Source organism: Vombatus ursinus, unplaced genomic scaffold, assembly GCF_900497805.2.
Source record: "Vombatus ursinus unplaced genomic scaffold, bare-nosed wombat genome assembly UNPS02014820.1, whole genome shotgun sequence".
NCBI classification, from domain to species: domain Eukaryota; kingdom Metazoa; phylum Chordata; class Mammalia; order Diprotodontia; family Vombatidae; genus Vombatus; species Vombatus ursinus.
Genome location: NW_020954598.1, coordinates 26,734,169 through 26,758,284, shown reverse-complemented (window position 1 = coordinate 26,758,284; position 24,116 = coordinate 26,734,169). Strand labels below are relative to the sequence as shown.

The window sequence follows — 24,116 nt, the reverse complement described above, 5'->3', positions numbered from 1 at the left end:
TATGAATATTTTGGTATACAAGAAACATATCTTTCTGACTTTAACCTCCATAGTAATAATCATAATCTAACTAACTAACATAAACTAACATATTTATAGCACCTATAGTATGCCAAACACTGTGTTAAGTGCTTTTATAAAGATTATCTCTTTTGATCTTCACAACAACGTGGGAGGTAGAAGCTATTATCATCCCTATTTTACAGATTCCTTAGGGTATATATATATAGCAATGAACTATTTAAATCAAAAGGTACACACAATTTAATAACCTTTCTCACATAATTTCAAATTGTTTTCTAGAATGCCAACCTTTTTATTTTATAATTGAAGAAGGTGAAGCTCAGAGAGGAAAGCAAGTAGCTCAAAATCATTTAGGGAGTATACAGCACAGCTAGAACCTGGAGCCAGGTTTTCTGACTCCAAATCCAGGGTTGTTTCCACCATACAGGTGGATCCCAGGATGTGGACTGTGGCCCTCCTCGGAGCCCAGACTTACCACAAAGGGTCTAAGAGTCCTTACCAGGTATTGTCATTTTGTTATGACCTGTTTCCTTAGTTGATGGATGTTAACAATACATCTATTATTACATGAAGGTTTGTCAGTGTTTTTGTGGTTGTTAAAAAAAAGGGTTCTTACATCTAAAGGATTTGGGAGCCACTGCACGAAACCCTATACGGAAGTCACACAGCTAAGAAATGGCGGGACCAGGATTCAAATCCACATCTCCTATTTCTGAGGTTGATTGTTTTGGCTACAACAGGCCAACATGATGTTTGGTGGAAGGTTCTGGTCGTGAAGGAACCAGTCCTGGTTGTGAAGGAGCTCTATTTAGAGAGAATTGGGTTCAAAACCCACAAATACTACCTACTCCTTGGTGACCTTGGGCAAGTCATTTACACTTTCTCCTAGTACTCCTCACTTGTGAAATGAGGAGGTCGGACTGAATGAGCTCTAAGGTCTCTTCTTGCTCTAAATTCCACGATCCTGTAAACTTTCTTCCCGATTGTCAGTGCTAGTCATTTCTTCTTGGGTTGTGGAATAACTACTGGAATAACTGGTCTGGGAGGGACGGGCAGCAGAGGACTCTCTAGATCTTTTGAAGATGGCTTCTAGAACCTTTTTGAGATGCTTCCTGAGTCGATGGTGGACAAAGAGATAGAGGAAAGGGGAGAGGCAGCAGTGAGTGAAAGCGATGCTCTCTGTCACCTGAAGGGCATAGTCCAGATGCTTGCTGATCTCACAGCCCTCAAGGACCTGTAAGTCCTGCAATGAGTGCAGGAACAGGGTAATATTGTAGGGACACCACAGTACAAAGAAGGCCACAACCAGGGCTGCAGCTGCCCACAGGGCTCGGCCCCTGCCCCGAGGTCTTAGGACTGTGAGGATGCAGCCTATTCGGGTGTAGAAGAAGACCATCGCAAAAAGCGGGAGGATAAATCCTAGAATACTCTGCTTAAAGCGAAGAAGCACCTTCCATAGACGCCCATTGTCTCCAAAGTCCAGATGACAACTCTGCATACCACCAGGGCCTTCTTGCACTCGAGCAAAGACCAGGTCAGGGATTGAAAGCACCAGGGCCACTGTCCACACCCCACCTGAAAGGAGCCAGCTCTTTGCTGGTGTCCACAGGTGATGGTGGGTCTGAGCATGGACAACATCCAGATACTTATCCAGACTCATGCAACTGAGAAAGAAGATGCTACTGTAGAAGCTAGCAGTGTAAAGGGTACATATGATTTTGCAGAGGGCTTCCCCAAAGACCCAATGCCAGGCTACAGAGGCCCCCCAGAAAGGCAAGGTCACCACGAAGAGGAGGTTAGAAACAACCAGGTTTAGCAGGTATACCTCAGTTACCTGTCTTCTACGAGCAGAGTAAAGGAGGACAGTGAGGAAGAAAAGGTTTCCACCCAGGCCCAGGACAAACACCAGGGAATAGAAGATAGGCAGGAACATTTGGCCAAAGGACAAGATGGCCTCCTTCCTACAGACTGTAGCCAGGAAATTATCAAGGTAGTAATAGTCATAGATGCTGGTGTTTTCAAGGCTAGTTGACGTAGATGAAGCAGGAGGGGTGACTGTCATGTTGGAGAAAAAGATGATTTTCTCTGTGAGCTACAAAATCAAAAGGAAAAAAATTAGTTTAGGCAAAGTATACTCAACATTCCATTCTACAAACATTTACTTCTATGAAAGAATCGGATATCACATATATGGGGAACTCAATTATCCACATGGGTTTAGAGGATAGTTTTACAGAGAAGAAAGCTGAGATTCAGATTAGGGAAGTGATTGAGACTCACCCAGCAACAATGCTACATTTAAATGTGAACTTGATGGGACCAATGCTATATAAAAGCTTTAAGTCTGAACCTGTTCTCTCAGCATCTGAAGTGTTATAGAAGAAAGTGTACCCCTGAGGTGTTAGGGGTGTTGGGTGGGAGGGAAATGTTTATACTTTTGTTATTACTATATCTTCAAAGGAAATATCCTTTGATAAAAGCTAATTTCACGTAGGTAGTTAACTGAGGTTAGCTACTGAGGTAGGTAGAACTGAGGTTAGCACCTAACAGCGGAGATGAAAAGAAGAACATACCTTGAAGGGTGCTCCAGAGACACTCCAACCTCCAGAGACACCTCCTAGATTTCTGAGAGGAAAATATAACAAGCTTCACTGTGGGAGAATGAGGCCAAAGAGTGTACCAGCTATATATCTAGCCTTAGAATCTCTTCTGAACTCCAGACTCACGTCACCAACCACCGGCCAGACCTCTCCGACTGGATAACCCATAAACATCTCAAACTCAACATGCCCAAAACAGAATGGAATATCTTAACCTAAAATTGTCCCTCCTTCAGAATCTTCTGTTTATGTTGAAGGCACCTCCCAAGCATGCAGGTTTGCAACCTCGAAGTCATCCTTGACTCTTCCTCTCCCTTAGTCCCTATGTCCAATCTGTAATTTTTCCTAGTCCGTTTTAGTCTACAACCTATCTTTCATTCATCTTTTTCTTTCTACACACACACAGCCACCACCCTAGTACAGGTCCTCTTCACCTCTCACTTGGATTATTACCACATCCTCCCAATTGATCTCCAAGCTTTCAGTCTTGACCTTCTCCCATCTTTCCTCTACACTGCTGCCAAAAGAATCTTCCCAAAGCACAAGTCTGACCATGTCATTCCATTGCTCAAGAACCTTCCGTGGTTCCTTCTGGTCTCTAATTATAAAAAAAAACAAAACTCTATCCTCAGAGTGATATGTAAGACCCTTCAGGATTTAGCACTGGCCTGCATTGCCAGGCATATTTCACATTCCTTCTCCTGCTAGCCAAACTGCTCTACCTGCTATTACGCAAATGTGGCTTTCCACTTCCCTCCTTTGTTCAAGTGTGACATTATCTTCTATGGCTGCAATGCACTTCTTCTTTGCCTCCAGCTCTTCTCCAACTTCTTTTAAGTCTCAGCATTCTTGATTTCCTTAATCATTAGGGCTCTCTCCTTCCTTTAATAATCATGAATGAGCACTTGCTGTTTACATGTTGTATCCTCTGCCAAAGACAGCAGGAATTGCCTCATCTTTTAATACCTGGCACGTACCACAGTGGAGACATGGTAGGTGCTGACAGAAAGATTGTCAATATAATGACAGAAAAATTGCCAGTACCCAATGTAGTATTTATTACCCGCCATCCCCTCTTAATGATCCTAGTAATGTCAGAATTTTAGTAATTGTGAGAAATGCTAACAGTTTGGTTCCCACAGAATTGATAAGAAAACAGGACAGGGGGAGATTAGGTTATTGATTAATTGATTTCTTGGTTTACTGATTTATTCAAACATGTAAACAAGATAAGGGAGTACATCAGGCGATGTCCCCGAAAAGTATCTTGTTTGTCCAGGCTTTCTGGCTCTCCCCTCCTTTTATCTTACTTTCCTGCTGAACCAACAGTTGCTTGTTTTGCACCTTTTTGCAACCTTGTTGCTGGGGAAAAGTTTCTGCGCTTAGACTGTGAGCTCTGAAGCCCAGCCAATGGAAAGAGGAGCTAGTGGGTGGGTGGGGGTTCCGAGTTAGGGTCTACATAAACTGGCTTTGAGCTGCCCTCCCTTGCACACCCTGGCTGGAGCCATCTTCAGCGATGCTGGGTGTGTCCTTTCTTACAAGAAAGTCAATAAACGAACTATTCTTTTTGCTAATATCTTTGACTCTCCGATTCATTGGTCTCTGTACCCCACACATGAATGAGCACTTGCTGTTTACATGTTGTATCCTCTGCCAAGGACAGCAGGAATTCCCTCATCTTTTAATACCTGGCACGCACCACAGTGGAGACATGGTAGGTGCTGACAGAAAGATTGTTAATATAATGACAGAAAAATTGCCAATACTTAATGTAGTATTACCTGCCATCCCCTGTTAATGATCCTAGTAATGTCAGAATTTTAGTAATGTTCTTGTATTCTTACTTTTAAGATATTTACTTTCCATTAGGTTGAACTTAAACCACACCCCAAGTTCCCACCCTGGGATCTTACCTTGCAAAGGAACCTAGCTTGAGCTGGATCTCAGCTCTTAATGTCTTTGTCCTCTTCATTTAGAGTTATGGCAAGTTAGATCACGAAGGGTAAATTAACCAGAATGAGTGGGTTTGCCTTGCTTGGATTGCCAAGGGCAGCTGGCATCTCATGTTACTTAATGTGACCTCCTCCCTCTTTTCTCCTAAAAATATAAGAACCTTTTCTAGTGAGTCTGTTGGTGGGACATCCCTCAGGGTGACAGATGTGCCACCCTGTTATCTTGATTAAAGATGCTTTATTCCTCCACTCATGAGTTTGATTTATTTCAGGACTTAACATTAAATGGTGGCAGCACTAGCTGGATTCATTGAAGATTATGTCTTCCTTGGTCCCAGAAGTGAGCTTCTGGATATTCTGGTACCAGTACTGGCCCCTTGTGCCTGTCAGCATCCCCATGCCAAGACCACCCCTCTCTTTTCACTCCTCTCTTTTCTTAATATTAGGAGACACCCTATTTTCCAGAGTTAAGGCCCAGCAAACAAGCTGTGCCCTGAGCTTGGCATAACAACAATCCTTTGCAATCACCTTCTGGTTGAACTCCACTGCAGCTGAATCACAGAATTGGCTCAAGCCAGTCACAAGTAGTCTCTGAGCTCAGACAAACACCTGCAGGAACCATGTTCTGGTCATTAAGTCCTGCTGTGAATAGACTTTTTCCACTAGGCAAACTTGTTTCATTGTTGCTTTAACCCTCTCATTGCTATGGCTACACCTCACTGCCTGGCTCTTTGTCTAACCATGACTATGTGTATCAAGGCTTAGCCTTGCTACTTTGGTTCTGCTCGGTCCTAAGGCGGATCCTGGCATATGTGTCTAGCTTCCCTCCTCCAATGGAATAATGCTTTTTGCTTATAAACATTATTAGCTCTTTGTTTTTATTTTATTTTATTTTATTTTATGTTATTTTTCAGAGTTTAACAGTTGTTGTATAACCTCTGTGGCTTTTTGGTCATTTATTTCCTGGGTTTGACATGCCCAATCTCTACGCCTTGTCGGACCAGTAAGTACCTTATCACACTTGAATCCAGACTCCCATCTTTTTTAGTTGAGTTGCCTCTTTAATTGAGAACTGGTAAAGACCCATAGGCAATCAATTTGAGGTCTACTTTAGTTGGCTCCCTAAAAGGAACTGCAGCTGGTCAGATGACTTCACGGTATGGTTTGGATATTAGCAAGTTTTAGGAACATTGGCAATCATTGACAAATCTGATCCCCAAAACTGCTGTCCCCAATAGGGTTTATTTGATAGAGATAAAACTAGCTACTTAAAAATGTCCCTCAATAAGGCAAGGTCAAAAACCAAACACCCTGAGTGGGACTCATTTAACCAATGGCTGTTAGAAGCCATAAAGAGGGAAGCAGAATCTAGGCTTTCATCCCTCCAAGAAAACATTTAAAAAAATTCAAAATTTAAAAGGAGGCTAAATCTAAAATATTTCTCCTCCAGGAAGGAGTAAGCCAATTGGAATCTCAAAAGAAAAAAAATGAAAACCAAAATAGAGTCTATCAGATGATGTGAAGGACCCAAGGGAGAAGCTCAAGAATTTCTATATTAGCCATGTATATATGTATATGTATATATCCCAGAATTTGACCTAAAAAAGGACTTTCTTGTATATACACATTAAGTAATTTTTAAGACAGCTGCAGCCTTTTTTTCATTTTTGTGGCATGTTAAGTGTAGCGTATGTATTTCTGTACATGTGACTGGAGACAGATAGTAATCCAAACTGAGAGTAGAGTCCTGTCGGTTATTAGCCCTATGTTTGTTGATAGGTGCTTTTGTTTGCTTTTCAACTACCTGCTTCAGCAGAGAGTTGGGTGATGGCCAGGTATGGGGAACATGCAGCCTCAAAGCCACACATGGCCCTCTAGGTCCTCAGCCTTTGACTGAATCCAAATTTCACAGAACAAATCCCCTTAATAAAAGGATTTGTTCCGTAAAACTTGGACTCAATCAAAAGGCTGCACCGAGAATTTAGAAGGCCACATGTGACCTCAAGGCCCTGGACTAAACTCAAGCACCTCTGTGTTCTTTTTGTTATGTCATTTCTGTTTAAAATCAAACTAGCCTTTTCCTGAAGCCCCTTTTTTGTTTGTTTCTCTGTGCCTGTGTGGCTCTCAGAGCCTATGCGAATAGAATTGTGTGTACCCTTGTTAACCACTCTGGGAAGCTTTGAATTTTCAAAAGAGCTTTCTTTTCCCTTTACTTCTCTGATCAAGTTTGGAAATGTATGGATTGGATTGACAAAAGAAAAAGATACTTGTAAGGAAGTGTCTGAAATTTTACTTGGGAGTTTTGAAAATTAAAGTGAAGTAGGGATCAATTTAGGAATAATTTTTGAATTGGTGTGTATTTTTAACTTAGAAATTTTGCTCAAAATTATATGAGACTCCCACTCATTTTTATAACAGATTCAGATTTATTATTTCATAGCTAAGAAGAAAGGAGACCTTCAGATGTAGCATCCCCTCCCGCCCCATTCTTGTGTCTTATACCTTTAATTTTTAGTCTTAATTGAGATTTTTTTTTTATTGAACCTATTTTCACATTAGTCATGTTGTAAATAAGAATTAGAAACAATGGGAGAAACCACGAGAAAGAAGAAACAACCAAAAAAAGAAAGAAGAGAGAGCAAATAGTATGCTTCAATCTGCATTCAGATTCCATAGTTCTTTCTCTGGATGTGGATAGCATTTTCTATCATGAGACTTTTGGAGATGTCTGAGATCCTTGTATTGCTGAGAAGAGCTAAGTCTATCAAAGTTAGTCATCACACATTGTGGTTGTTACTGTGTACAATGTTCTCCTGGTTCTGCTCACTTCACCTCAGCATCAGTCCATACAAGTCTTTACAGGTTTTCTAAAGTCTGCCTGTAAGCATAAGAAATGCTCATCATTTCTTATAGCACAATAGTATTCCATTAAAATTATATACCACAACTTGTTCAGCCATTCCCCAACTGATGGGCATTTCCTTAATTTCCTATTCTTTGCTACCAGAAAAAGAGCTGCTATAAATATTTTTGTACATGTGGGTCCTTTTCCCATTTGTATGATCTCTTTGGAATACAGACCCAGAAGTGGTATTGCTGGGTCAAAGGGTATGCACATTTTTATAGCCCTTGGGCATAGTTCCAAATTGCTCTCCAGAATGACTGGGTCAGTTCACAACTCCACCACAATCCATTAGTGTTCCAATTTTCTCACATCTTCTCCAGCATTTATAATTTCCCTGTTTTGTCATGTTAGCCAATCTGATAGATATGATGTGGAGCCTCCCATCCATCCTAAGCCATGTGGCTCCTTGGGAGGGCATTCTGGCTAAATTGAAATTAACCTGAAGGATTTACTAAAATCTTCCCTTTGTCTGATCAGGGTAATATAATACAAACCTGTCTTGCCTTCTAATTTCTCCACTTGGAGAAGTAAGGAAGTTTCAGGAAATGGTACAAAAGGAGGTGAGAATCCTAATCATTTTTACAATAGGCCATGCGAAAGTGCTAAACTATATGTAAGGCTAGACTCTTTAGTCTCCTATTTGTTAAAAACATCTCTATAACAGATACCCTGATTGGTTTAACAACAGTACGTGCAATCTGGGATGTGGCTGAAATGTAAAGGAAAGATGTGTAGTCTGAGTCATGGGTTTAGAAGATTTGGAAAGAGAAATAAAGACTTGAGGGAAAATATGGAAAGTAGAAAGAAGGTTTGGGTTTTTGAACCATAAGAAAGAGAGGTATATAAAAAAATGAACAGATGGCTTAAACATGTTAAAGAAGGTTTGAGGAAGTTTGACTTTATTTAAGTTGACAGATTGAGGCCTACAGTAGTAATAAAAAACTGCAGCTTGATTTGAAAGCCAATAAAGAAAGTTATAGAGGGTGAGGAGAAAATTGATAAGCATGGTGTTTCTAAGTGTGATAATTGGGGTAATTACACTCACTTTTAAAATCTTTGGCAGTAGATTAGCCGGAAATAATGTCTCATAATATGAAATGCTTGGAATAAATAGTCCTTGTGTAAAATATAAGATTAAATAATTGACATTATAAATTGAGATTCTGGATGATAACAATTGGAAAATAGATCCAGGCGAAATGAATTTATTCTAGTCTCATTTTAAGTGAAATGTTTCCCTCCTAGAATTTATTATACTGTATGGATCAGGAAATGGTTTTAAGCCATTACTTCAGTTATTTGATTTGTAATGTGCATAAAGATAATGCTTAACATTAATCTGATAATTCATGTGATTAGAAATATTGTTAGAAAATTGAACTCTTTTTAATTCTTTTGGGTTATAGATGTAAACATGTTATTTTAAAAAAAACTCTTTAGAAACATAAAAGATAATGATAATGGTTCTCTGTGAGGTTGGCGTAGCAAGGACCTCTTTAAAATGTCCTTGTCTGTGAAAGATGGAGTCCTAAAATCTTACTAGACATGCTAACAATTTAAAGTAACATTGAGTGCTGGCCTTTTGTGGAAGATTGACAACTGAGCAGGATGTCAGTATTCTAATATTTCAAACTCTAGCCCTCCCTCTTTTCTCCTAAAAGTATAAAAACCTTTTCCTGTGAGTCTGCTGGTGGGACATCCCCCAGGGTGGCAGGTTATCTTGTTCCCTGTTATCTTGATGCTTTATTCCTCTACTCATGCGTTTGGTTAATTTCAGGACATGACAGTGCTAAATAAATAAATAAAGGTTTGTTGGATTGGGATCTGTGGTGCTGCACAGAATACCCATTCTGAGAAATCATAGGTTCTTCAAGTCTGTTTAGAGGATGTAGCCTTGAGTTCTATCCCTGCCACAAATTCATTGTGTTACATTCATTTGGTTCTATTTCTGGGTTTTAAATTGTTTTCTAATGGTTTACCTCTCTATTTCTTTTAGAGAGTTATTGCTGTGATGGGACTGGCACATACTCCAAGGGTCTCTGATGCTGTCTCCCTAGATGGAGGAGGCTAGGGAAGCTGTTTCTGTGAGAGAAGCGCTTTGGAGAGATTCTGCAGGGGAGGGGCCAGGATGACTAAGTAGAAGGAAGCAAGGCAAATGAACTCCTACAAACTACAACTCCTCCAAATAGAGCTATAAAATGTATAAAAATCTGTAAAATAGAATGAATCCTGATGGAGAAGTACAGAAAAAGTCACAGTGACTTTGTCAGGCCCAGGCCAGCATGGTGAGATAGACAGAGAGGTCTGCAGACACCGAGAGAGGGTCTAGGCAGGGGCACCTGGTGCACAGAGTATTCCAGTGTCCAGGGAGAGGCCACACACCAGCACAAAAGGAGGTCCCAGGCCCATATGGGCACTGCAACAGGGAGAGATGCCAACTGGCAGCTACACTGCCCACTATCCAAATCTGGGTCACAGATCCTGAGCAAAGAGAAAAGGGAACCTGCACGGGCCCCAGATAGGAAGGCCCTGGGCAGTGCTGAGAAAGGAGGGTGTTCAGAAGCCAGCAGCAGCAGCAGTGGTGTAGCTCAGACCCCAAACTCAGAGCAGGAGCTCAATCTCAGCATCTAGCCCAGCCTGTAGAGGAATAACCAAGGAAGGAAACCTAGACCAAGGGGGAGCCTATAATTTCAGCTTTTCAGCTGACTGACAGGGGCAGAGTCTAGTAGAACTATATGCTTTCATAGACCCAAACCCAGGTCAGGAACTCACAGAGCTCAAACCAGGGGGGCAGCGATCAGACCTGGATCACGCCTGGATCAGACCCTTCTTGGGAGCACTGAAAGCTTGCAGGTCCCCAGCCTGTGGCTGACATCCTGGAATAATGCAATGCTCAATATCCCCAAGGAAGTAGCAATAGGACTAGCCCAGACTTTACTTCCAGAAGTGTGGTAAAAGTCCAGCGCTAACATCAAGTTCAAACTCAGGAAGGAGGCTGGAAGAATGAACAAACCAAAAAAGAGTGACCAGAGCATGCGTCCACAGTCTGTAACTGGTTCCTGCCCGCTAACCATGTTTTTAGGAGGAGCATTTTAATTGGCTGCAATTGCAGAATTGGAACTGGGGGGTGCCTTCAAAAAGGCCTTAGTAGGCTTCTGTTATTCACTTACTTTTGGATGCTCTACTTTTGTTTCGACACCTTTGCTGATGTCATCCAGTGAGAGACAATAAGGTGAGGCCTTGGGCCCTCCCAAATGAGGTTGATATGTGTCCCAGTGAAATATACCTTGGCCCTTGACCTACAGATTTATTCTCTCAATTTTGGAGGAGATTACTCTGACAGCTCTGACCTTTTAAGTTCTAAAAGGTTAGGAAAACAAGCCTCTGGGATTCTGGGAATCCAACTTTACTCTTGGTTTTTCAGCTGACTCAGCATTGATACTTTTCAGAGATGCCTATCTGCTGTGCTCAGCATGGTTTCGATGAACCAAACCTGAGAGAGAAGAAGAAAAATCTTTCCCTTGTTAACCTCTCTACTACTCAGCTCTGAGAAATAAGTCTGGTGGCATTTTCTGGTCTTGTTTTGTTTTTCTGTTATATATTGTTTGTTGTCCTCAATTTTCCTCACAGTTAGGGTGAGCAAATATAGAAAAAAATGCCAACACTTTGCAAAGTAATTTGCAGATTTAATATAAAACAAATCAAATTACCAATACGCTATTGTATATGTAACACAATGAAACTTTTACAAAGGGATATTTACTTCAGAAAGTATAATTGAAAATATCCCATCATATTCTCCCAACCTACGGGAGATATAATTCCTACTCATTACCTCAGTCTCTGGGGAGGCAAAGAAGAGTAGGTTCATACCTTAGCTTGGTTCCCATAGAGCATGGTCTTGGTTCCAGGTCTAAAACCCTGCCCAGGCTCAAGTTTCAGGGACCTTGTATTCTCAGGGCTTCTGCGCCAAGCTGGCTGCTGAACCACCTGGCCTGAAACCTTGGCTTCAAGATCATCGTGGCTCAAACACCTGATAAAAGTCAGGTCAAGGCCATGAGCAACACTGGTAGGTAGAAGGAATGGAATACATGGACTTTCAGGAAGGCAATCCGGCAACCAGATAACAGTAAACTACGAGACAGATCGATAAGTGTGCTGGCAGGCTTAGAGAACATCACAGTCAAGTCAAATCTGAGGCCATAGCCTGGGCAGGCCACTGACAGCCTGTTAGACAATCAGGGTTAAGAATCAGAGTATGACTGAAGGGTTATCTTTGAAATGCACGGTCAGCCAGAGACTCCCATAAACAACAAAACCTAACTCTTCTACTTACTGTCAACTTGAACAAATCACTTTCCCTTTTAAACTAACCTCAGCTTTTTTCTTTGTGAAATGGGAATAAAAATCCTTGTAGTTGTGAGAAAAGACCTTTGCAAACCCAGAAGCTTTACAGAAATGGTAGGTCTTTTTCATCTTTGTGTAAGGGACTGCTCCTTTCATACATAAGATGTCTGTTGAAAGGGGCAGAAAATGAACTGTTGGGTGATGAAAAAGCGTTAAAGCAACTTGCCCCTTTTTTAGGTGAACAGTTTGGTTGTGAAAAGGGGAAGAAAATAACTTATTGATAGAAAAAAAAACCCCTGATGAAATTCAAGTGTTAACAATCATAATTTTCAGATAAAAACGTGAGGACAGGCCAATTGGTAGGAGGACCAAATAGAAAGAGGCCCTGTTTGAGGACAGAGAAAGGCTGCAGGGACCCGATTGTGGTCCATAAATTCATTTGTAGAAGCTTTTTTGTTTGTTTGCTTAGTATTTTATTTTTCCCCAGTTGCATGTAAAAACCATTTTTAACATTCACTTTTAAAACTTTGAGTTCCAAATTCTTTCCCTTCCTCTCTCCCCATCCCCTTTATTGAGAAAGCAAGCAATTCAATGTAGGTTATACATGTGTAGTCATATAAAACATATTGCCATATTAGTCATGTTGTAAAAGAAAACACAGACAAATAAAACTCAAGAAAAATAAAGAAAGGCTCAGATTCAAAATCTAGCCACTGCTTAGATTCTTATAATCTAACCACTGCTTGGATGAATAATGTCATGAATGCTCAGGCTAAAAGAAGCCTTGATCAGGACCCAGTTGTACGTGGCAATAAAATAAAAATGAAGATAGACGAATTAATCCATACTTGTGAACCAGTTGTAACACAACCAAAACCAAAAGTAGAATCTCCCAAACAGGAAAAAACATTGAATGGCCCCAATGTGGATAAGAATGAAGGTTTTGAAGTGAAAAATAACATGAATGCTGAAAGCCTGCATCAGAATGGAGACTGTCATCCCAGTGACAACAGCACCATTCACATGGATTTGGACTAAATCACTTGGAGTTAAGCAGAGTCACTACCAACAAATGATGAAGAAAATATTTTTTGCTGTACTATGTAATTCTAAAGGACATACTGAGACTTATTTATATTTCCTTTTTTAAGAATGTTTAGAAATTTTTTGTGTATTATATGGAAAAATGCAAAGCTTAAGTCTGTAGTCATTATGATCCTAAAAGGGAAAATTGCCTTAGTAACTTTCAGATTCCTGTGGAATTGTGAATTCATACTTCTGTGCAGTATTAACCATTTGCATCAGTAAGGATGAAATTGATTTTGTCTTCTGGAAAAAAAATATACTGCTCATTCAAGAGGGTTGTGACTAAAAATCTTTAAACATTTGTTTGTGCCAAGGTAGTTTTCTTGCATCTTGCCCTCCTTTTCCACATGTATGTGGGTGTGTATGTGTGTAAATACGATTAAGTCTGACTTCATAAGGGCTTTCCAAAATCGTCTAATAGGGTAGAACTTTTTTCTTCATTATTATTATTTATATGTCATCATTTCTTATAGCATAATAGTATTCCATTGTAAGGTCAAAATTGATAATTGATTTAGACATAAAGAGTGATATCATAGGAAAATTAGGGGAACATGGGAAAATGTACCCATTTTTATGACCCAATAAAAGACAGAAGATTATGGGAAATAAAATAGATAATTCTGATTACATGAAATTAAAAAACCTTTGCACAAACAAAACTAAAACAGCCAAAATTAGAAGGAAAATAGGAAACTGGGGGGAAAATTTTCATGACTTTCTCTAATAAAGGCCTCATTTCTCAGATATATAGGGAACTGAGCCAAATTTAAAAAAATAAGAGCCATTCCCCAATTGATAAATGGTCAAAAGATATAAACAGGCAGTTTTCAGATGCAAGTATCAAAGCTATCAATAGTCATATGAAAAAATGCTCTAAATGACCACCGATTAGAGAAATACAAATTAAAACAACTCTCAGGTACCACCTCTCACCTATCAGATTGGCTAATATGACAGAAAAGGAAAATGATAAATGTTGGAGGGGATGAGGAAAATTGGGACACTAATGCTTGTTGGTGGAGTTGAAAACTAGTCCAACTATTCTGGAGAACATTTTAGAACTATGCCCAAAAGACTATAAAACTGTGCATACACTTTGACCCAGCAATACCACTACTAGGTTTGTATCCCAAAGAGATCAAAAGAAAAGGAACAGGACCTATTTGTACAAAAATTTTTATAGCAGCTCTTTTTGTGGTGGCAAAGATTAGAAATTGAGGGGATGCCCATGAATTAGAGAATGGCTGAATAAGTTGTGGTATATGATTATGGTGGAAAACCACTGTACTATAAGAAATGATGAGTGGGGGCTGCTAGGTGGTGTAGTGGATACAGCACCAGCCCTGGAGTCAGGAGGACCTGAGTTCAAATTCAACCTCAGACACATAACGCTAGCTGTGTGACTCTTGGCAAGTCACTTAATCACAATTGCCTCAGGGCCAGCCCCCCCCCCCCCGAAAAAAGAAAGAAAGAAAGAAAGAAAGAAAGAAAGAAAGAAAGAAAGAAAGGAAGGAAGGAAGGAAGGAAGGAAGGAAGGAAGGAAGAAAGAAAGAAAGAAAGAAAGAAAGAAAGAAAGAAAGAAAGAAAAATGTCAAGCAAGACAGTTTCAGAAAAACCTGGAAACAGTTATGTGAATTCATGCAAAGTGAAGTGAGTACAGCTAGGTGGCGCAGTGGATAGAGCACTGGCCCTGAAGTCAGGAGGACTTGAGTTCAAATTTGACCTCAGACCAAATATTTAACACTTACTAGCTGTGTGACCCTGGGCAAGTCACTTAACCCCAATTGCCTAAAAAAACAAAAACAAAAACAAAAAACAAAACAAAACAAAATGAAGAGAGTAGAACCAGGAGAACATTGTAAAAATAACAGCAACATTGTAAAGATGATCAACTGAGGAAGACAATTACTCTAATCAAGGCAATGAACCAAGACAGTTCCAAAGGATCCATGATGAAAAATGCTATATACCTCCAGAGGGAGAACTGTTGAACTCTGAATGCAAATTGAAACATGCTTTTTAAAGACTTTCTTTATTTCTATTATTTTATTTTGTTTGCGTTTTCTTTTTCAACATGACTACTATGAAAATATGTTTTGCATGACTTCACATGTATAATCAATATCAAATTGCTTGCCTTCCCAATGAAGAGCGAGGGGAGATAGGAAGGGAGAGAATTTGGAATTCAAAAATTTTTTAAATGATTGTTAAAAATGTTTTATATATAATTGGGAAATATTTAACAAAATAAATAAAAATAATTTTTAAAAAATTAAATAACTATAAAACACACAAAATACTTGAGAGCCTGTCTGCCAAGACACACACAGAACTTTATGAATACAACTATAAAACACTTTTTATATAAGCAAGGACAGACCTAAGTAATTAAGGAAATATTAATTGTTCATAAGTAGGCTGAGCCAAAATAATAAAAACAGCAATACTACCTAAATTAATTTACATTTTCAGTGCTATACCAATCTATCTACAAAAGGATTATTTTATAGAACTAGGGGAGAGGGAGAAGGGAACAAACATTTATTAAGCACCTACTATGTGCCAAAAACTGCTAAATGTGTCACAATTATTATCTCATTTGATTCTCAAAACAACTCTATGAAATAGGTGCTATTAATACCCCCATTTTGCAGTTGAGGAAACTGAGGCAGACAGAGATTAAATGACTTGCCCAGGGTCAAACAGCTACCAAGTATCTGATACCAAATTTGAACTCGGGTCTTCCTGACTCCAGGTCCAGTGCTCTAATCATTATGCCATCTACCTGCCTAGGGAAAGAAAAGTAACAAGAAATAATTAGAAAAAATAATACCAAAATTCACCTGGAGGTCAAGAATCTTAATAAGGGAAATGATGTGGAAAAATGTGGGAAGGAAGGAGCCTAGTAGTACCAGATCTTTAACTATACTACAAAATAGTGATCAACAAAACAATTTGGTGTTTGCTTAAAAATTGAGAGGCTGGTCAGTGGAACAGATTAGCTACACAATATACAGAAGTAAATGGAGCTAGTAACCTAGTGTTCCATAAACCCCAAGACCTCAGCTCCTGGGGTAAAGACATACTATTTGACAATCACTGGTAAAAATGAACAGTAGTCTAGCAGAAATTAGGATTAGACTCACATCACATGCCAAAATAAGCTCTCAAAGGATATGACTGAGATGCAAAAGGTCACATTATAAATAAATGAGGGGAACAAGGAATCAGATCTATGGATAGGGGAAGAGTTTATGACCAAACAAGGAACAGAGAGAATCACAAAAGATAAAATGGATAATTTTGATTATATAAAAATTTTTAAAGTTTTTGCACAAACAAATGCAATGCAGCTAAGGGTAGAAGGAAAACAATTAACTGAGAAAGAATCTTTGTAGCAGTTTCTATGACAAGAGTGTCTCATTTCCAAGAAATTCAAGAAATTTATTCAGTTTTTTTTTCAATCCATAAAAGTCTTCCTTTCTCTCCTACCTTTTTTTAGCTCCTCCCACTCCTCACACTGAGAATGAAAGAAAATAAAACTCCTATATCAAGCATGTATTGTCAAGGAAAATAAATTCCTGTATTGGCTGTGTTCAATGATTTGATTAAATTTTCGATGAACATTTGATAAAATGTTTCAATCTGCACTCTGAGTCCATCACCTCTATGAGGTAGGCAGCATGTTTCATGAGTCTCTGGAATTGTGGTTGGTCATTGTGTTGATCAGAGTTCAGAAGTCTTTCAAAGGTGTTAGTATTTACAATATTGTTATATAAATTGTTCTCCTGGTTCTGTTCACTTCAGTTGATACAAATCTTCTCAAGCTTCTCTGAAACCACCACCTTCATGAACTGATTGAAGAACCATTCCCCAATCTATAAATGGTCAAAGGATATGAACAGGCAGTTATCAAGAGAAGAAATACAAGCTGACAATAGCCATATGAAAAAAAAGTGCTCCAAATCGCTGAAAGAGAACTGCAAATTAAATCAACTCTGAAGTTTTAACTCACACCTACCAAACTAGAAAAGTTGACCCTCCTCCTGCAAAAAAAGTCAGTCTATTAAGTCCTTTCTATATGCCAGGTATTGTGCTAAGTGCTCAGGCTAGAAAGAAAAGCAAAAAACAGTCCTTGTCCTCAAGGAGCTCATGGTCTAATGGAGGAGACAACATGCAAACAACTAAGTGCAAACAAGAGATATACAGGACAAATTGAGTATACTTCCAGAAAGCACTAAGATTAAGAAGGACTGGGAAAGGCTTCTTGCAGCAGGTGGGACTTTAGCTGAGACTTGTGGGAAGCAAGAGAATCCAGGAGAGGGAGAGCACTCCAGGCATGGAGGATAGCCAGTGAAAATACCCAGAGTTGGGAAATGGAGATGTCCTGTTCCAGGAAAAGCAAGGAGGCCAATGTCATTGGATGGCAGAGTACATGGAGGGGATTAAGAGATAAGAAGACTGGAAAGGTAGAAAGGGGCCAAGTTATAAAGGGCTAATGGACATTGGCAAATGTTGGAGGGGTTGAAGGAAAATAGGAACACTAATACATTGGTGGAGCAGAACTGGTCCAGCCATTCTGGAAAGCAATTCGGAACTATGCCCCCAAACTTACTAAAACTGTGCATACTCTTTGACCCACTGATACCATTACTAGGCTTATACCCTAAAGACCTAAGAGAGAGAATAAAAGAACCCATTTGTACAAAAACATTTATCAGTTCTTTTCATAGTAGCAAAGAACTGGAAACTAAGGGAGTGCCCATCAATTGGGAAATGGTTGAAAAAATTACGGTTTATAAATGTAATGTGCTTAAGAAAGGATGGAAGTGATGTTTACTGGTCAAAGGATATGAACGGGCAGTTTTCAGATGAAGAAATTAAAACTATCTATAATCATATGAAAAAATGCTCTAAAGCACTATTGATTAGAGAAATGTAAATTAAAACAACTCTGAGGTACCACCTCACACCTATCGGATTGGCTAATATGACAGAAAAGGAAGATGATAAATGTTGGCGAAGATGTGGGAAAATTGGAACACTAATGCATTGTTTGTTGGTGGAGTTGTGAACTGATCCAACCACTCTGGAGAGCAATTCGGAACTATGTCGAAACGGCTATAAAACTGAGCATACGCTTTAATCCAGCAATAGCACTACTAGGTCTATATCCTAAAGAGAGCACAAAGAAGGGAAAAGGACCTACATGTACAAAAATATTTATAGCAGCTCTTTTTGTGGTGGCAAAGAATTGGAAAATGAGAGGATGCCCATCAATTGGGAAATGGCTGAACAAGTTGTGGTATATGAATGTAATGGAATACTATTGTGCTATAAGAAATGATGAGCAGGCAGACTTCAGAAAAACCTGGAAAGATTCACATGAACTGATTCTGAGTGAAGTGAGCAGAACCAGGAGAACATTGTACATAGTAACGGCAACACTGTAAGATGATCAACCATGATCGACTTAGCTCTTCTCAGCAGTATAATGATCCAAGACAATTCCAAAAGACTTGTGATAGAAAATGCTAACCACATCCAGAGAAAGAACTATGAAGTCCAAATACAGAGTGAAGCATATTATTTTTACTTTTTTTGTTGTTTTCTCTTTCTCATGGTTTTTCCCTTTTGTTCTGATTCTTCTTTCACAACATGACTAATGTGGAAATATGTTAAACATGATTGTACACATATATCCTATAACAGATTGTTCGCTGTCTTGAGGAGGGAGGAGAGAAGGGAGAGAGGGAGAAAAATTTCAAACTCAAAATCTTACAAAAATGAATGTTGAAAACTATCTTTACATGTAATTGGAAAAAAATAAAATACTAATAACAAAAAAAGAAAGCAATGTTTACAAAAAAATCTTGAAGACTTTTATGAACTGATGCAGAGAGAAGTGAGCAGAACAATTTATACTATAATATCAATATTAGAAAAATGAATATTTTTTAAAAACTTAAGAACTTTGATCAGTACTGTGATTGATCATGATGGATGAAGGACTGGTAGTGAAAAATGATATCTACTTCCTGACACAGAAGTGATAGATTAATACGCTGAATGAACATACATTTATGGACATGGCCAATGTGGGGATTTGTTTTGCTTAACTATGCTTATTTGTTATTAAGAGTTCTGTTGTTCTTTTCCTTTTTCAACGGTCAGGGGGAGGTAGTGAAGAGAAAAAATAAACGCTTCACAATTGAAAAAAATTAATTAAAAAAGTTAATAGCGTTATTTTGAATGATTTTTTATAGCTGGGAAACACAGTGGTGGGGATTCAGGAGATACAATGGTGAGTAATTCTCCACCCTCAAACAGTAAAGTTACTCCTCATATCCCAAGAAAGTTTAAGATGTAGCTGGGGAGATGGTCTTTATTTGGGAACCCAGACCAGTTCACAGGAAGGCAGGCTGAAGTGATGAGCCAATCCAGAGAGAGAAAAAGTGTTCATGACCCAAGCAAGGGATGACACTGGGGACACACCACACAGATGTTACTCCTATATCCCTCCAGCACCTACATTTTGACTGAGTTGAATTTATTGGCCCAAGACTCCTGTTTATCTCTGCCTCCCCCAGACCTCTCAATTCCCTACTCCACACCCACAATGATCCTCCTCTCTGAGTCACAGAGACTTTTGTCCTTGTACCCTTTTTCCTCTCAATTTTTCTCCTCTATAAGAGAGTAATAAAAATACTTATATCTCATGAACTAAATGGGAATGTTACCCTTTGCCTCTCTTTACCTTTCCAATTTAGTGAGAACTGGTAAACAGAATCAGGATTTTGAATGTATCTGTAAACTTCGCAAATATTTACCCAGATATCACAGAACCTATGAAAGAGCAGACTATTCACTAAAGTGTTAATGTTTGGAAAGGCTTACACTCTGAAGATAGAATGAGTTCTCCTTTGGTCAGTCCTACCCCCAATGGGGTCTGTAGTATAAACATAATTCCCACTTCTATAGTTCTTTGAGGTTTGCAAAGCTCTTTCTTCCAAACAGCCCTGTGAGGTAGGAAATATATCTGTCTGTCTTTGTCTTATGGAGGAAGAAACTGAGTCTCAGAGAGGGGAAGTGACTTGTCCATGGTCACACTGTTAATATGGCCAGGCTGTAATTTGAATTTAGGTCTCTTGACTCTAAGTTAATTCAATTCATTTGAAGAAACACTTATTAAGGACCTGTATAGTATATACTGGTATATAGTATACACACACACACACACACACACACACATATAGTATATACCCATAAGCATACTTCATCTTGCTCAGTGCTGGTGATAGAAAGACAAAGAAATGAAAAAGTCCCTGGAGTTTACATTTTATTGAGAGATACATGTAAACAGATACGTCTATACAAGATAATTTGAACAAGGAGAGAAAATTAAAACTAGGGATTTGCATCCTAGAGATGGAGGACAGATTGTCCTAAGGGGCAGAGGCTGGAGATGGAAAACTGAGTTCAGGCACCAGCACCCAGGTAAATTTGGTTGGAATGTAGAATCTTAGGAGGGGATTGATATGAAACAAACCTGGAAAGTCAGGCTGGAGCCAGTTTGTGAAGGACTTTAAATGCCTTGGGGGCAGCTAGGTGGCACAGTAGATAGAGCACCGGCCCTGGAGTCAGGAGGACCTGAGTTCAAATCTGGCCTCAGACTCTTACTAGCTGTGTGACTCTGAGCAAGTTACTTAATTCCCCCCACCCCCCAAAAAATTCTGAGCTAAGGAACTTATCCTAGAGATAATAGGGAGCCACTGAAGTCTCTTGACATAGCCACTTCTGTCCCATACCACACTTCCTAAAGTTCCCATTTTAAGGTATCTTCTCCAAGGGTATTCCTACCTTACCTCTCTGTGGGTTTCCCATGAACAGGACCCTAGAGCTAGTGCCTGGGTTTGTGGCTAGATAATAACATATTAGAGAGATTTTAGTGGTGATCCCAATTGGACTTGATACTTTTTCAGGGCCCTGCTAACTCAGAAAGTGTCTGTGATTCTCTGATTTACTACATGCCTTCTATGGAGAAGATGTTGTTCTGTCATGGAGCTCAAAGGGAAGACTTTCACTGCCCTCAATGCGTTTTGAAGTTAAGAAATTTCAAGGCAGGGACTGCCCAGTGTAGTAGAAAGGTTCAGAAGAAGAAGACATAGGTTCAAATTGCAGTTTTGGTACTTAATAGCCCTGTGTTTTTGGTCAAATCCTTTTACCTCTCTAAGACTCAGTTTCCTCATTTGACAAATGAAGGGCTCCTATTAGACAATCCCCTAAGGTCCCCTTCTTCCAGCAGAGGAAGCATGGCAGAGGTAGAGGAAAAAGCACTCCCTGGAGTCAGGAAACACTTACTTGCTATGAGCCCATGGGCAGGTCACTTCTCCCCTGTGAACCCATTCCTCTCATTTGAAAAATGGGGATAGTAATTCCTGCAGTCACCCCTCATAGAGTTGTTGTAAGGATCAAATGAGTTCATCTGTATAAATAGGATGTCCTCCAAAATCTTAGTGCACTAAGACTTTTGGGACAACCTGTATAAACCATACACTACAATAATAACAAAATTTTTAGGGCACTAAAGGTTTTCCAAGTTCTTGGTCCCCTCCAGCTCTAAGTCCTATGATTCTTTGGTGATATTTGGTAGCTATTTGAAAGTTGGTCTGTTTGATCCACTTACAGATCTGGTCTTGGCTCCTGCCTCAGGTCTGTAGTGTTTTTAGTTGGTTCCCCCTCCTTTTTTTCCCCCACAAACAACTATTTCTAAAATTTGTTCTGTTATGGTCAAGTCCATTGTAACAGTAGGGGTATTTCAGCATTCGATCTTGTATTCACTCAGTTACAAATGTAAAGGGCTATCATGGAAAAGCCAATTAGACTTATCATGCATTCATTCACCAAATCTTTGAAGGGCAGTCATGAAAAAGATAATTTGATTTTTTCTGTTTGGCCTCAGTGGGTAAAACTAAAAGCATAGAGCTTGGGGGAGCTGAAGAGGGACAGATGTCAGCCTGGTGTAAAGAAAACTTCCTAAGAGCGAGAGCAGTCCAAAAGAGCAATGGGCTTCTTTTAATAGGTAGTGAGTTCCCTTTCACTACAGGTTTTTAAGTGGGGGGTTTGGGGGGGCTGGATGAGCCTTCCCCACAGATGTGTAAAAGGCATTCCTGTAAAAATGTGGGGGAAAGGGGACTAGATGACCCCCAAGGTCCCTTTCAGCTCTGAGAGTCTGTGTTTCTAATCTATAATGTAGTGGGTTGTGCTTTGCCATACTGAGGGGGACAAAGGAGGCAGGATCTTTCCCAGGGGTATGCTGGAGACCAGAGAGTCTAGTGTTAAATTTTCAGTGTGAGCATTTACACTTCAGCATAGTGGATAAGAAGCCAATCTGGGATTCAAGAAGACATGGGTTCAGGACCTACCTTTGACAGAAACAGGCTGAGTGACTCTCCTCTGAGGACCTGAGATAGCCTTCTACAGACTCCAAATTGCCCAGCCCGTGATGATCTGTATTCCCAGGGGCTGTTTCTTTACTGAGAATTGTGTACACCAATGAAATCACAGGGTTTGGCAAAAACAAATAGGGTTATGACATTTATGCCACATGTGTCCTTGGACTGTTATGGGGAAAAGGCTTTGCAAACATTAAAGCACTTTAAAAAATAGGGCCTATCATATTGGGAGTGGACATTCACATCAGCCTTGTACTTGGTTTCTAATTTTTTCCTTTTAATTGAGTTTATGTTAGAGCACAATAATGATGAAAGTAATTTCTTACATTTTCCAAAAGTTTACCCTACAAAGAATTACTGTTTTTTTAGACTTCAACTCCTCCAACCTTACCCCACCTCAAAAAGTTTAAATAATAAGTTCCACATCACAAAATAAATCAGGCTTAGACCTCAGTCTAAAGCTCAAGTCACGTAATTTTCTGTTACACCACACCACACTGACCTAAAGGTCATCTACCCCTTCTCCTCATCCCCTACCACGCAGAAAGGCCCTCAAGAGCCTCCCTGTCAAGTACTAGTCATAGAATCACCAGTTATCAGCAATGGAAAATTCCTTTAGAACACAAAAACATCCATGGGTGGAGGGGACCTTAGAGATCATCTATTGATATACATTCATTTTGCAGAGGTGGAAACTGAGACCAGGAGAGCGGAAGGGACTTGCACAAACTTATGCAACTAACATGCAGCAGGGCCAGACTAGACCCTAAGTCCAGTGTCTATGAGAGCCCCACTTCTTCATCCAATTCAAAAATTCCAGGGGACTAAGCATTACTTAATCTGATTAGGATTTGAACCAATATTCCTCATCTATAAAATGAAGTGGAGAAAGAAATGGCAAACCACTCCAGTATCTTCGCCAAGAAAACCCCAAATGAGGCCATGTATAGTTGGACGTGACCGAAAACAACTGAACTGAACTGAACAGCTCAATCCTAGGAAACTCCCCTAAAGCACAGAGAAAAGTAATGTGGTTGGGGTCCCAATGCTAGCTATGTGTCAGAATAGAGATGTCAACCCAGGTCTTCAACTCAGTGCCGGTGTAGAGGAGAACAAGACTAGTCCCACTGCCTCATTTTATTATTATTTTGTAAATTAGTTATTTATTTAAAAAAAAATTTTCCCTCACCATCTCATTTTAGAGATGAGCCACCAATCATGCTACACTGTTTTAGTCACTAAGGCACTCCCATTAATGCATTTGTTTATTTTTGATCAGGACTGGCCTTTGATCAAAATAGGCCCACCTGGTGAAATTCCAAAGAGCTGGGGAGCTCTCTCCATCCTTCCTCCTTCACCTCTAAAAGCCCTCCCCCACTGCTTACTGAGAGTTACTATAATATAATCATAACTGACATTTATAGCACTCTTAAATGTGCAGAATGCTTTGCCTGTAATGATCTCATTTGAATCTCACAACAAGTCTGTAAGGTAAATATGAGAGCAACAGTTCTCAAACTTTTTGACCTCAGGATCCGTTTATACTCTTAAAAATGATTGCAGATCCCCCAAAGAGCTTTTGTTTAAGTGGGTTATATTGGAGAGTGTGCTGTTAGATATTTAACAACCCACTCTCCAAAAAAAAGTATTCACAACACACTTTAAAGTATAGTCTGCATTTTAAGAGTCTGCATTTTTAAGACTTTTCTCTATCACTTTCTTAAAAATAAACAATCAACAAAAC

General features: G+C 39.5%; 1 protein-coding gene across 3 annotated transcripts in view; it reads right to left on the bottom strand.

The window, feature by feature from the left end:
• Positions 1-220: 220 nt before the first annotated feature.
• Positions 221-24,116, bottom strand: part of ACKR2 (atypical chemokine receptor 2) — a 78,968-nt gene continuing 55,072 nt past the window's right edge. For 2 of the 3 annotated variants that reach the window (XM_027837278.1, XM_027837279.1), the window contains 2 exons: positions 2,598-2,649; positions 222-2,116 (listed from right to left, as the gene is read on the bottom strand). In XM_027837278.1, coding sequence (XP_027693079.1) covers positions 974-2,116; positions 2,598-2,649 — 1,195 coding nt within the window. In that variant the 3' untranslated portion in view covers positions 222-973. Of the gene's footprint in view, positions 2,117-2,597; positions 2,650-4,537; positions 4,722-24,116 lie in introns of all 3 variants that reach the window. The other variant, XM_027837277.1, reaches the window with a different exon arrangement.